Here is a 14095-nt window from a genome sequence, read left to right on the forward strand (position 1 = left end):
AGTAATTTTATAGTATCCAAAAAGCATAAAACCAGTTTAGGTGACCAGAAGAAAATAGTACATTCTCTCATGCTGCGTTTGGATTATTTAAAAGATATTTGAATTTATAAGTCATCAATTATTCTAATATTTAATATATATATATATATATATTGATAATTGGTGAATTACAAAGTCAAATGCTTCTTTATAAATCCTAATAACTAAAGTGATTGGGGTGAATTTCAAATCCTTCATTAAATTTGTCAATCCAAATGAAGCCACAAAGTTTTTTCACGACTCTTTTGCATTGAAAACAACTTTGCAAGTGATCTAGCGAACAATAAACAAAAAGCAAATAACTCGACATAATTCAAAAATCCAATTCAAAATGCCGTTGCGCTCTCGATGCTGAGTATGTTAGAGGCGAACTACCAATTTATAATTTCAAAAATATACATAAATACCTTGGTTGAAGATTCAAAACATTTTCATCTTAATTTAACAATAGTGATGCATTTCCTCCTAATTGTGGTATGCTGATGACAAAACTAAAGTAACCAAACTTGGAAAACTTACATAAGCAAAGTTTAGCTAGCGCCAAATGCAGCAAAATGTTTGAAACAATGAGGAAGTATGATTATGTAGTCACTAATTAAAAAGGTTCATAATCTATGCTATCCCTGTCCAGCTTGTAATCAATCTAAGACTAGAAATTCAGCTACCAAAACATGGTACAATGTAATTACAAATGGGACTAGTAAATTGAAGGAAACAAGGAAATCATCTAGCAAACGTATTAAATATGCAATAAAATCATTTGATGCTAATATCACTTAATCCACCAAACCATCCAGGCTCCACATTTGCTCGAAAGTTGACACTAGAGGGTGGTTGTGAAGCAAGTGGAACCTCTTTAATGTTGCCTAGGATTCCCTTGTCATAGGGGTTTCCAGAGTTCACATACTTTTGGTGAAAATGCTCATAAGATGTCTGCACAAGGCATAATATAGAAATTACATCATAATTTGTTTAAGCAGCTATTTAGACTGGCCTTCTATATTTATGTGCCAAAGCAGAAATTTCCTCAAAGCTGTGCACTTTAAATAATTGTTGTACCAAAAATTCAGTACTGTTCCCAAAAGAATTGCCCGTTAATTAATATATTTGGCATACATGAAATACAATCATGCAAGAAAAATATGCATTAATTCAACTTTGAGATAAACCGTGATGATATAAGTACTATTGGCATAAATAAAAGCATAAAGGGCAAACCTGTTATGAAATAACTAAAAGTGTAGATGTCCATTTGTATTCCTAAGAGGATTAATTCTTGATTCATTGCTACATTATGTAAAGAAGTTACAATCTATAAATCTATTCATGTAGTGGATGAACCGTTTCATAAGGTTCTTTTTATTCTTGTAGTAATGAATGTTTAATAGGATTGATGTACCTTTAATCTTGTAGTACTTATATATAGAGGTACATTGATACATTTTGTGAGGACTTTTGATTAGTTGGAATAATAAGAAAATCATTCTCCATTTCTCTACTCATTTCCCTAATATTTCAATTCCTATTATAGTAGTTTATTTTATTAGTTTTACAACAAAACCTGGTTTATAGCAATTAGATAAACATGATAACAAGAAAAGCCAGCAAGAAAACACATGGCTACAAAACTGAATAATGTCAATGCCACTGTCTCTGGATCATTTCTTAGCAATCCAATTACCCCATTTCCATCTCTGGGCAATTTGTGATGCAGTGATTTGCATGAGAAGATAAATATGAAGGCAAACAAGAGCAATCCTGTCAATAGAAATGTTACATGAAGCCGATAATTCCTCTGCATTTTGAAAGAAAAAATTAGGAAGTTATAAGGGGAAACTCTGTCAAAATTTTTTTAAAATAAATAAAATACTTATGTTAAAAAAAAACCAATTTTAATGCCAAAAGGACTTGCAGGGTTGTGATCATACATACTAGTCCCACACAATGCCCGATCCAGGTGCAATGGTGATCGAATTGTTGGATGCAATTGTTACAAGTTGCACAATGACAAGTTCTTGGTGGACGATAAATGTTACAAATGTTACAATACTTCAACTTCACCTCCATCCCATTTATGACAACTACCCTTGATCTCCATCTGCGTTTACTAGCATCAATTGTTCCTAATTCAACTGATGAATACTGATCATTTCTAGGAATTATACCTGGATCAATGGTACTGACAAATACCAAGTTCACAAGAACCTGCATTGAGGGCAATATATAGTTACATCAGCAGAAGGGCAGTCGGTGTGTGTGTGTGTGTGTGAAATTTAGTTTAGGACTAACAATTGTTGTCAAAATTGAAGATGTTACGATGATGGCTGGATTCATTATATCACTTGCAACATGAACCGCAAATGTCCAACTTGATAGACTAATAGCAATGGCAGTCAAAATCAGCCCTTTTGGATCCGGACCACAAATCAGTCTCCCCTTGAAAAAGAATACCTACATTCAGAATAAGACGTCCAACATCAAATCCTCCATTTTTTTTTTTTTTTTGCGTAAGCATCAAATCCTCCATTTCTTCTTTGATTTAAACCAATAAACTAATAACTTTATCAAGATTCAGCAAAGTACAATGATAAGAAATAGCTTTGGAATGTAAAGCAAGAGCAAATGGAGGATTACATTGTTTCCAGGCCAAAAATGGTAAACTCTTGCCTATTTAATATAATTTTGTTAATTTGGGGCTCTCTTATGTAGTCAACTTAGGACAAAAATTTTGGTAGTCTTAAACTTAATAACTAGGCAGACTTATTCTTTGCTCAAAACATATATGCAGTCAATGTTTTTTTTTTTGGAATGTCTTTTACGAAAGAGCCATTTATTTTGTCCTTCTTTCAGGGTTGCCTCCGGCAATAAAGAGCCAAACGTCGAACTTGTAGAACCTTTGATGTAGTCTCACCAAGGAACCATGCATATTAAGGTTAATATCTATTATTGTCTCATTTAATTTAGCTTAATAGCTTTTATGTGATCTCGTCAACTCATATTATGTTGCTTGATTTTTTTGCCTTCCAAATTCCATGACCAATCTGTCATTAAATACGTACATTACTAGTTACCAACTCATTTCACCTTTAGAATCAGTGTCATTTGCTTCGAAGTCTTTCATGTGGGCTTATGTTAAATAAGCCTTAAAAATGTACAAAACCTGAATTAGAATGTGTTTGAAAGCATGATGATTAAGTGGTTTCAATATGACATCTATCCCTCATTCTTTGTTTTGGTTCTTGGGTTACATGCACTTAGGACACAACACAAAGAATGTAAGCTAATTTTATTGTCCCACAAAAGTTGTAAATTCTCTATGCTAAAGTATCAGCAACTTAAAAGATTAAGTTTAAGTGCTGAATTGAATTATTAAACAAACCCTAAATAGTTTCAATATGACATCAATCCCTCATTCTTTGTAAATTCTCTATGCTACAATTTAGAAGATAAAAAGAATGCTAGAACTTTATACTAATCCCTAATTTTTGTATCTTTATTGTGTACCTTTGGCATATAGAATAGAAAATTTTGGTCACTTCCTTACAAAAGGTCAGATGTTCAAATCTAATTGCTAATATAAGGATGTGTTGATAGACAACACGTGCCTGTAAGGCTGTGTTGGTGGTCAATCTGTAAAAATTCCTGTAAACAATCCATGGTTTCGGAAACATGCCCTAACCCACGGTGTTGATTAAAGCCAACCCCATCCAAACTTTTTTGTACCAAAAATTTTTGTTTATTTACTTGAATTCTCCTACTTTGCCCTTAGGAAACAACAAAAAAGGTGACGAGTATGTTTTCCTTTTTTTTTTGTAAGCCTTTCAATATTTTGTGGTCAATTTCACTCTTTCATTTTTTTTAAGTATTGACTTGGAACATTTAATAGACTCAAATCTATTAACTTTTAATTCAACAACTCTTCATCAGAAGGGTTCTTGCCATCATGACGCACCCATGTTACCAGGGTGCATGGTAATGAACAATTTCCAAACTCCCCATCTGAAGGGTTTCCACCCTTATGGCGCGCCCGCGTCAACCTGGCACGTGGTAACTTTGAACTCAACGGACATTCATCAGAAGGGTTCTTGCCTTCTTGACGTGTCTACGTCATGTTCGAGAGAAAAGTAAGTATTTAAAAAAAATTAAAAATTTAAAAAAATAACAAATATTAAGAAAAATTTTCATTTACGGTTAAATTTTTAAAGTTCAAATTTTAAAATTTGAATTTAAAATTACAAAAAAAATCGCAACCTTTCTTTTCTTTTTCTTCTTTCTTTCTTTTTCTTTCTTTCTTCCTTTCTTTTTCTTTCTTTCTCTTTTCTTCCTTTCTTTCTCACCTATTTCTCTTGTTTCCCTCTCGGGCAAAACCCACGAAGCCGCAGCCGTCCTCCTCGTGTCGGCCACCATCACGCCGCCGTCTCTCTCTCTCCCCTGTCGCTCATCTCACTCCTCGCCTTGCGCCGCCATCCTGCACACACCAACGTGCGCTGCAACTCTCAATCTCCCTCGACCCACCGCCGCCACTGTTGCTACGTGACTCACGGCACCTGCTGCGCCGCTGACTCCCGAACCAGGTCGCCATCCCAGCTGACTGCCACATCGCTCGCGGGGTCGACATCTACCCACACGACACATCTCCCTCGCCTCTTTCGTTTCATTGCTACCACTGCATGCCACCATAGCTCCACGCCATCCTCCTCACCAAGCCGCGTGCCATCCTCGTGCTTCACGGGACCCATTTGGTTGGGAGTCGCCGTCACCGCCACCCGGATCAAAACGCAACCCAATGCCCCATTTCTCCCAACCCGTTACTCCCCTCATTGCATATCACTTCTATTAGTCGTCGGTGTGGAGGTATTCACCCTTCTCAACTCTTACCTGATTGTTTGGAACATCAATTGCAGGGATTGATTGTTGGACTCACTTGAGGATTCCTCTGCTGCATTATTACTTGATTGAGTCGAATTGAATTGCTGAAAGTTATCTGAATATTGATTCAATTGCTGACTTATATGGGTAGTTTTTGAGCTTTTGTTGGCTCAAATATGCATCTAACTGTTCAATTGAGAGACAACGGCACCTGTTCAATTGATTGTTGCAATAGCCATAGTTGCTATATCTGTTTTACTGGGTTCGTATATTTGCTGGAAAGTCTGTTTCTTTTGTTGATTGGGTTGATAATTGGAGACAATGGTTAGGCCGAGGTCCACCTCCACATCTAGAAACCCTAACACTCAACCTACTCCACCCCAACCCACCATTCTTGTGAATGAAACTACCAACCAACCTTCCTCTTCGAGTGTGCGAATACGTCTAGGTTGGGGTAAGGGTGTCCATGTTGCTACAGCCTCTCACTTTAGGGGTCATTTGAACTTCACTAGGGCCGCCAATAAGCAGTGATATGTTGTGTGCTCCGAGTGGCATATCATCTCCTGCAAATGTTGTGAAAAACTTGTCATAGGTGCACTGGGTATAAGGGAAGAGGTTGAGCGGATATTTACCACCATTGGTTGGCGACCTTATCTTAATATTTTCTGTCCTGTCTTTGTCGAACTAGTTAGGGAATTTTACTCTACTTTGAATTTTACTTGCCTACGGGGTATACTGTCGATACCCCAAATGTGATTCATTTTCGTCTAATAGGTCAAGAGTTCAATTTCCCCATTACTCAGTTCAATTTGGCATTTGGATTCATTACTTAGGAGTATGTTGAGATCAGGGAGTACGTTGAGAGTGCTTGTGACTACATAGAACAATTTTTCTCTCACTACCACAATATTTGGAAGGAAATATCTGTCGACGAGGACCGTTACGACCCTTGTTTGGTTAGAACAGGGTTTCTCTAAATCTTAAAGCAATTGCGAAATTGAATTCTACGGTCGTACCTAGGGTTACTTTGCAATTAGGGCAATAGCTACGGTCGTACCTTAACTATCGTTAATTAAGGAGAAATTGATTTTCATCGCTTGTTTGACAATTTTAACTTTTTTTTTTTCAAACAAACAAGATCTTTATTGACAAAGAAAAGAGAAATTACACAGACCGCGTGACTAACCTACCTTGAGACCGTACATACTCTCACATACGGAGTTGACAACCTATCTAACTGCAAAAGAGCCCGAACTTTAGAAGGGAGAGCTATTTCACTAAAGAAGCGGGCATCCGTTCGAAGGTCCGAGGAGGCCAAAGCGTCGGCGACCGCATTTGCTTCTCTGAACGTGTGAACCAGAGACACCCCCAATTTTTCCACCAAGCACCGAATATGCCTAATTATGTTACACAACGGCCAGCAAACCGTCCGCTTAGAGGATACGAGGTGCACTAAAGTACTAGAATCCACTTCCGCTATAACTCCCGTGAGATTGTTGTCCTGGCAATAACGAAGACCCTCCAGCAAAGCCAATGCCTCTGAGGAGAGAACGTCTTGCTCTCCAAACTCCTTATAAAAGGCAAACACTAAATTACCCTCAGCCGATCGCACCACCCCTCCACCACTTGACCGCCCGCTTACCACACTAGCATCAGTGTTGAGTTTCACCGCTTGTCCTGTAGGTTTTACCCAAGAAAAGGCTCGAAGCTGTATCAATCTCTCCTTGGCCTTACCGAATGTCACCCAGTCACAATCTGTGTCCCCTTTGAAAAACTCCAACTTGAGCAGGCCCCCCCTGCCCAACTGCTTGACAATTTTAACTTGTTTATTAGTTTATATGTAGAATTATTCTTGCATCGATGATCAATTAGGAGAACCATTTCCGAAATTGCTTCTTGACTAGAGCCAGTCCAATACTATTTGAGTTTTTACTATTTGCCATTTAATTTTATTTAATTGCAATATTCGATTAGCATAGCTTATCATTAATTTCTACAAAATCTCCCCATAACTTGAACTTTAGCAGCAATGAATTACTCCTAGTCCCTGTGGATTTGATCCTGCTTATCACTATCTACAGAAATTATATTTTGTTTGAGCAGGTATTTATTATTGCGCAGTCTCGACAACCTGTCAAAAAGTAGACTTCCTTCCATTGTAAAGCCATATTCAATTCACCCAAAAGTTATAATAATGTAGCCAGGTTATTAATTGTTCATTACTTTACAAGATGATACTTTAAGTACTGATTTAAGGTTAAATTGACCACAAGAGTTACATTTTCTTAGAACTAAAATAATTTAAAACTGTTTTTATGAAGAATGAAATAGAGTAATAGCACAAGCATTTGTTATTACCAAAAGGTTTTTAGGTGATTTAAGGATAGAATTTTAGGGATCTATATCTTTTTGGAAAAAAATTTTCCATCTTAAATTTAGGATTTAGGAAAGTAAATGGATAATTGGACGGATCACAGTTTTACACTATCCATTTAAATGACATCCATTTAGATCCATTTATTACATGATTTTAATTGGATTGGATCAATTTGATCCACTATCCATTTAACTAAAACTATTTATCCACCATATATCCATTTTGCCACTTCTATATCTCACTATGTATTAACATGAAATCTTATTTACCATAATGTATTAGTCAGTAGCGTTCCATGTCAGTTACATTTAGAATTTCATTTCTTCAACTTGTAAAGTTTGCCTGGAAATTATATATATATATATATATATATATATAGATAAAGAATAATATTGTCATTGTTTCTGATACCAATTTTAATGGCGTGATCTCTCAATGATCTTTTGTCTCCATAACTTTTGAATATAACCGACGGCCGGCCGCTGCTGGCGCCAGCACTTGCGACAATTTGTCTTCTTCATTGGTAATGGGACAACAAAGATATAAACTATAAAGGCACTCAAATAAAATAAATGCATTCAAGTAAAATAAAGGCAGTATGACCTGTTTTCCACAAAGGCAACAAAAATGTTATTGCATAGGAGGTAAAACCGGTCATCAATTTCAAGATAGCTAAACTAAACACAGGTTTGTATAGGAGTTAAATCAAGATTTTAGTGCTATACCAAACGGGATTTGGTGTAGTGAAGCAGAAAGATGATAGAACACGTAGGTTTTGTAAGGAGTGATTGCAAAATCCTCAGCTTCTTCCTTCTCTTAATAATAGACTAGATGTACACGAATGGAGTAAATAATTTTATCTTTCATAATTTTGCATTTTATCACACAATCCTCCTATTGTTTAAAATATCCAATTAACCTATCTACACTACAATAAAAATGACTTTTTTTGACACGCCTATAAGAACACTTGTTGATTTTTGTCATTATAGCACTTCTATCATGACACTTGTTATCAATTCAATAATATATACTTTAATTTTTTATTTTATCTAATATAAAAATAATAATGTGTCTTTAGATTCCCTATCATGACACTTGAGAAAATGTGAGATACACCAAAAAAAATTAAACATAAAACGATGTCATTTGATTTTGGCGGAAGATTCTTTTGCCAAAACACTAAGTGAAATTTCTATTTGGATTGTAAATTATTTGAGATATTTTTACTATATGTTATGAAACAACTAAAATGTGGATGTCCCTTTATATTCCCAATGGGATTAATTCATGGTTTTATGGCTACATTATATATAGAAGTTACAATCCATAAATCTATTCATGTAGTGGAGAAACCGTTTCATAAGTTTCTTCATATTATTGTAGTAGTGGGTGTTTAATAGGATTTATGTACCTTTGATCTTGTAGTACCTATATATAGAGGTACATTGACACCCTTTGTGGGTACTTTATATTTTGTTGGAATACAAGAATATCATTCTCCATTGCTCTACTTTTCCTCTAATATCTCCATTCATACTATAGTAGTTTATTTTGTTTTACAACACGTTATCAGCACGAATCTCTACTTTTGAGCAAAAGGTGAAAACGGAGGCGCTACTTTGAACAAAAGTAAAGCACAAGATTTTGCCGAAATTCTGCCCGTATTTCTTCAAGTGACTTTTGAGGTAAATTTCTAAGTCAAAAACTTATTTTAATTTCTTATGACTAATCTTACAAAACAAGAGTTCGTACCTCTTGATATTTTTGGAAAAAATTATTTATCATGGGTATTGGATGTTGAAATCTATCTTGAGGCAATGGGTCTTGATAAGACTATTGTGGAAAAAAATGAATCCTGAAACCAAGACCGTGCCAAAGCTATGATTTTTCTTCGTCATCATTTAAATGAAGGATTAAAAATAAAGTATCTTACTGTTAAAGATCCTCTTGTCCTTTGACGAGATTTAAAAGAAAGATTCGATCACCTGAAGTTGGTCGTTCTTCCAAAAGCCCGATATGATTGGCTTCACTTACGGCTGCAAGATTTTAAATCTGTTAATGAATATAATTCAGCCATGTTCAGAATCACTTCTCAATTATCATTATGTGGCGAAAAAGTCACTGATGAAGATATGTTAGAGAAAATATTTTCTACTTTTCATGTCTTTAACATGCTCCTGCAGCAGCAATATCGAGAGAAGGGATTTAAAAAATATTCTGAACTTATTACATGTCTTCTCTTGGCTAAACAAAACAATGAATTATTGCTGAAAAATCATGAGTCCCGACCAACTGGTGCAAGTCCATTCCCTGAAGCGAATGCGACCTAATTTCAAAATTCTGGCCGAGGTCGTGGACGTGGCCATAAAGGTGGCCGTGGACGTGATCGTAGTAAATTTGTACCCTGTGAAAATTTTAACCGTGGCAAACAACAAAATGTTTCCTAAAAGAGGGAAAATAACTACGATCAGAAAAATGGAGAAAAGAAAGTTTATAAAGAAAAATGCTACCGGTGTGGTATGGAAGGTCATTGGTCCCGTACCTGTCATACGGCTGAGCATCTTGTTGACCTCTATCAAGCATCATTGAAAAAGAAAGACAAAGGTGTTGAGACAAATTTCATTGATCAAAAGAATGATTATGATGATGGTGATGATGCTGATATGACACACCTCGATGTTGCTGATTTTTTTGAGCATCCTGAAGATGTCAACAAATACCCCATGATTATTTAGATATTTTTATTATGCTTTATATCTTTCATGTAATTTTCTTTCCATTGAATATTTATTTTCGCATCTTTATTAATATTTATTTTTGTTTGAAATTTTCTTCCTGAAGAAGAACGGATGTCAAATATTTGGGATTAAATAATGGTGATGATGATATTTGTCTCATTAATAGTGCTACTACGCACACCATATTGAAAAATAAAAAATATTTTTCTTGTTTGAAAATAGGAGAGACAAACGTTAATACCATTAGTGGTAGTGCAAAATTGATTGAATGTTCCGGAAGAGCCACTATATTTCTTCCTGAAGAGACTAAAATTATTGTAAATAATACACTATTCTCTCCCAAGTTTCGGAGAAACTTATTGAGTTTTAAAGCTATCCGCGAAAATGGATATTATACCGAGACAATGACTGAGACAAATGGTGAATTTTTATTAATCACAAGTAACATTTCTAGGCAGAAATACGTATTAGAAAAATTATCTTCTTTTTTTTCTGGTTTATATTATGCACAAATTAGTGCAATTGAAATTCATCACCTAGTAGACCAGAAGTCTACTCATCTCAATGATTTTATAATTTGGCATGATCGTCTCGGACATCCTGGATCTATAATGATGAGACGAATAATTGAGAATTCACATGGCTACTCATTGAAAAATAAAAAAGTATTAAAAGCCAATGAATTCTCTTGTGTTGCTTGTTCTCAAGGAAAATTAATTATTAGACCATCACAAGTTAAAGTTGGGACTGAATCTCCTACATTTCTAGAACAAATTCATGGTGATATATGTGGACCTGTAGATCCACCATGTTGACCATTTCGATATTTTATGGTGCTAATTGATGCATCAACTATATGGTCACATGTATGTTTATTATCTACTCGCAACCTGGCGTTTGCGAGATTGCTTGCTCAAATAATTAAATTGCGAGCACAATTTCCAGATTATCCAATAAAGAAAATTCGTCTAGATAATGCTAGTGAATATTCGTCACATGCTTTTGACGATTATTGTATGTCCATTGGAATAACTGTTGAACATCCTGTAGCTTATGTTCACACACAAAATGGTCTAGCCGAATCACTTATTAAATGGCTATAATTAATTGCTAGACTATTATTGATGAGATCTAAACTTCCTTCATCTGCTTAGGGACATGCCATTTTACATGCAACAACACTTGTGAGAATTAGGCCAACAAGTTATCATACTTATTCTCCCCTACAATTAACTTTTGGTTATGAACTCAATATTTTTCATTTACGAATATTTGATTGTGCGGTATATGTCCCAATTGCACTGCCCCGACGTAGTAAATTGGGCCCCCAAAGAAGATTGGGAATATATGTCGGATATGAATCACCTTCAATCATTAAGTATATGGAACCATTAACAGGTGATTTATTTACTGCGAGATTTGTAGATTACCATTTTGGTGAATCACATTTTTCGACATTAAGGGGAGATAAAAATTAACCGAAAAAGAAAATCACTTGAAAAATATCATTGAATTTTCCTGATTCTCGTACTAAAGAATATGAATTAGAAGTTCAAAGGATTATACATTTGTAAAAAATTGTAAATCAATTACCGGATGCATTTAATGACTCCAGAAGAGTTACTAAATCACATATTCCTGCTGAAAATGCTCCGATTAAAATCGATATCCCTGAAGGACAATTTACAAGTGCTAATGAGTCTAAAGCACGCTTGAAGCGTGGGAGATCTCTTGGTTCCAAAGATAAAAATTCTCGAAAGAAAAGAGGAGTAGATGAATCAACAATTAGTGACAAAATTCAATCACTTGAAGAGGTCGCTCCTGAAGAGAATGAAATCATAGAAAATTTAATTGGAACCTAATGAAATGTAGCACTTGATATTATAGAAATTGATGAAAATCATGAATCTAGATCGGTTGATGAATGTTGGTATAGAAATGATTGTTCAAAGTGGAAAGATACGATCCAATCTGAATTAGATTTATTGGTTAAAAGAAAAAGTTTTTGGACCTGTAGTCCAAACATCTGAAGGTGTAAAATCAATAGGATATAAATAGGTATTTGTGAGAAAAAGAAATGAGAAAAATGAAATTGTGAGGTATAAAGCAAGACTTGTAGCCCAAGGATTTTCACAAAGGCCTGAATTTGATAATGATGAAACGTATTCACCTGTAGTGGATGCTATCACATTTAGATATCTTGTGAGTTTTGCAGTATATGAAAAATTAGATATGCGCCTAATGGACGTTGTTACTGTATATTTATATGAAAATCTTGAAAATGATATTTATATGAGAATCCCCGAAGGATTCAACATACCTGAAGCATGCAAATCAAATTCTAAAAATATTTATTCTATTAAATTACAAAGGTCTCTGTATGGACTCAAACAATCTGGACGTATGTGATATAATCGCCTCAATGAATGTCTGACCAAAGAAGGTTATACCAATGATCCAATATGTCCATGTGTTTTTATCAAGAAAACTGAATCAAATTTTGTGATAATTGCGGTATATGTTGATGATCTAAATTTAATTGGAACTCCTGAAGAGATTCAAAATAGTGTTGAATATTTGAAGAAAGAATTTGAGATCAAGAATTTTGGAAAAACAAAATTCTACCTTGATTTACAAATTAAGCATTTGAAAAGCGAAATTTTTATCCACCAAACTGCATATACCCGGAAGGTATTAAAACGATTTTATATGGATAAGGCGCATACATTAAGTACTCCAATGGTTGTCAGATCATTTGATCCTAATAAGAATACTTTTAGATCGCGAGAGGAAGATGAAGAGATATTTGATCCTGAAGTACCATATCTCAGTGCAATTGGTGAAGAGTATTGGAATGCGACGATTAAAAGATCTCAAATGATGTTTACATCAGGGGGAGAAATTAATACACAAGAATAGTGTACTCTTTTTCCTTCACTAGGGTTTTTGGTCCCACTCGATTTTTCCCTAGTAAGGTTTTAACGAGGCATATTCTTTATGTAATGGACATCCAAGGGGGAGTGTTATGAAACAACTAAAATGTGGATGTCCCTTTGTATTCCCAAGGGAATTAATTCATGGTTTTATGGCTACATTATATATAGAAGTTACAATCCATAAATCTATTCATGTAGTGGAGAAACTGTTTCATAAGTTTCTTCATATTATTGTAGTAGTGGGTGTTTAATAAGATTTATGTACCTTTGATCTTGTAGTACCTATATATAGAGGTACATTGACACCCTTTGTGGGTACTTTATATTTTGTTGGAATACAAGAATATCATTCTCCATTACTCTACTTTTCCTCTAATATCTCCATTCATACGATAGTAGTTTATTTTGTTTTACAACACTATAGCAATTTTTGTGATGTGATATATGTGAAATAAAAAGATAATTGAGAAGATAAAAAGGTGTGTTGAAAATTGTAATGATGATGTAAACAAATAAATTTTGGCTAATAATTCACTATCCAAACAAACCCGGCTAGCAAAATTTTGGTTCTTCTCATCTCTCTCACAAACTCTTTCTCTCGGCAAACTATCTCTTAAAACTCCCCCATTTTGGTTCTTCAATCTTCTGCCTTCGCCGCCCCACTCCCCTATTTTTAGATGCTAACTCGGCCGCTTCTCTGCCCTCCTCGTCAACCACGACACCTGCACCAATAAGCCTTCGCTCTCTTTGCTAGGACAAAGAGAATAAGAAAACAGATACTTGTGCTCTTTCCTTTTTCTTCTTTCCTCTAAAACCTATCCCCATGCTTTTCCTTACTGACTAGATATTCAGGTTGATCGTGCCGAGGAGTAGAGTAGGCGAAGGTTGCCACCATCGTCTTACTGGAGTCCAGCAACTATAGCGGAAATCATCACTGTAAAGTTTCCCGCACTCTTATACCTTTTTTCTCCCTTAATTGTATTTTTTTCTTCTCTGTCTGCAATCATGTCGGTTATGCTTTACTTTCATCTTGTTAATCGATTTTACGTGGTTGGAATTGATCATAGTTTTAGATTTAAAATTCAAGCTCAGGTCGTATAAGGAATTGATGAAAAAGAAATTTCAAAACTTTT

General features: G+C 35.0%; 1 protein-coding gene across 1 annotated transcript; it reads right to left on the minus strand.

Annotated features, from left to right (window-relative positions):
* Window positions 1–795: 795 nt before the first annotated feature.
* On the minus strand, window positions 796–4778 carry LOC113774144 (probable protein S-acyltransferase 1). The gene is made up of 7 exons (XM_027318713.1): window positions 4582–4778; window positions 3992–4076; window positions 2674–2706; window positions 2324–2490; window positions 1972–2260; window positions 1601–1834; window positions 796–972 (listed from the first exon to the last, which is right to left on the minus strand). Exons 1-7 carry the CDS (start codon window positions 4776–4778, stop codon window positions 796–798), a joined length of 1182 nt encoding a protein of 393 aa, XP_027174514.1.
* Between the last annotated feature and the right edge of the window lie 9317 nt (window positions 4779–14095).

Source organism: Coffea eugenioides, chromosome 6 (assembly GCF_003713205.1).
Source record: "Coffea eugenioides isolate CCC68of chromosome 6, Ceug_1.0, whole genome shotgun sequence".
Taxonomy (NCBI): Eukaryota; Viridiplantae; Streptophyta; class Magnoliopsida; order Gentianales; family Rubiaceae; genus Coffea; species Coffea eugenioides.

Excerpts from the sequence above, each read along its gene's own strand:
- LOC113774144 (XM_027318713.1), bottom strand. The coding sequence starts at position 4,778 with ATGGGTCCCGTGAAGCACGAGGATGGCACGCGGCTTGGTGAGGAGGAT. Across the intron at positions 1,835-1,971 it reads TCGGGCATTGTGTGGGACTA|AGGAATTATCGGCTTCATGT; the intron begins GTATGTATGATC and ends TTCAAAATGCAG. Across the intron at positions 973-1,600 it reads ATCTAATTGCTATAAACCAG|ACATCTTATGAGCATTTTCA; the intron begins GTTTTGTTGTAA and ends TGCCTTGTGCAG.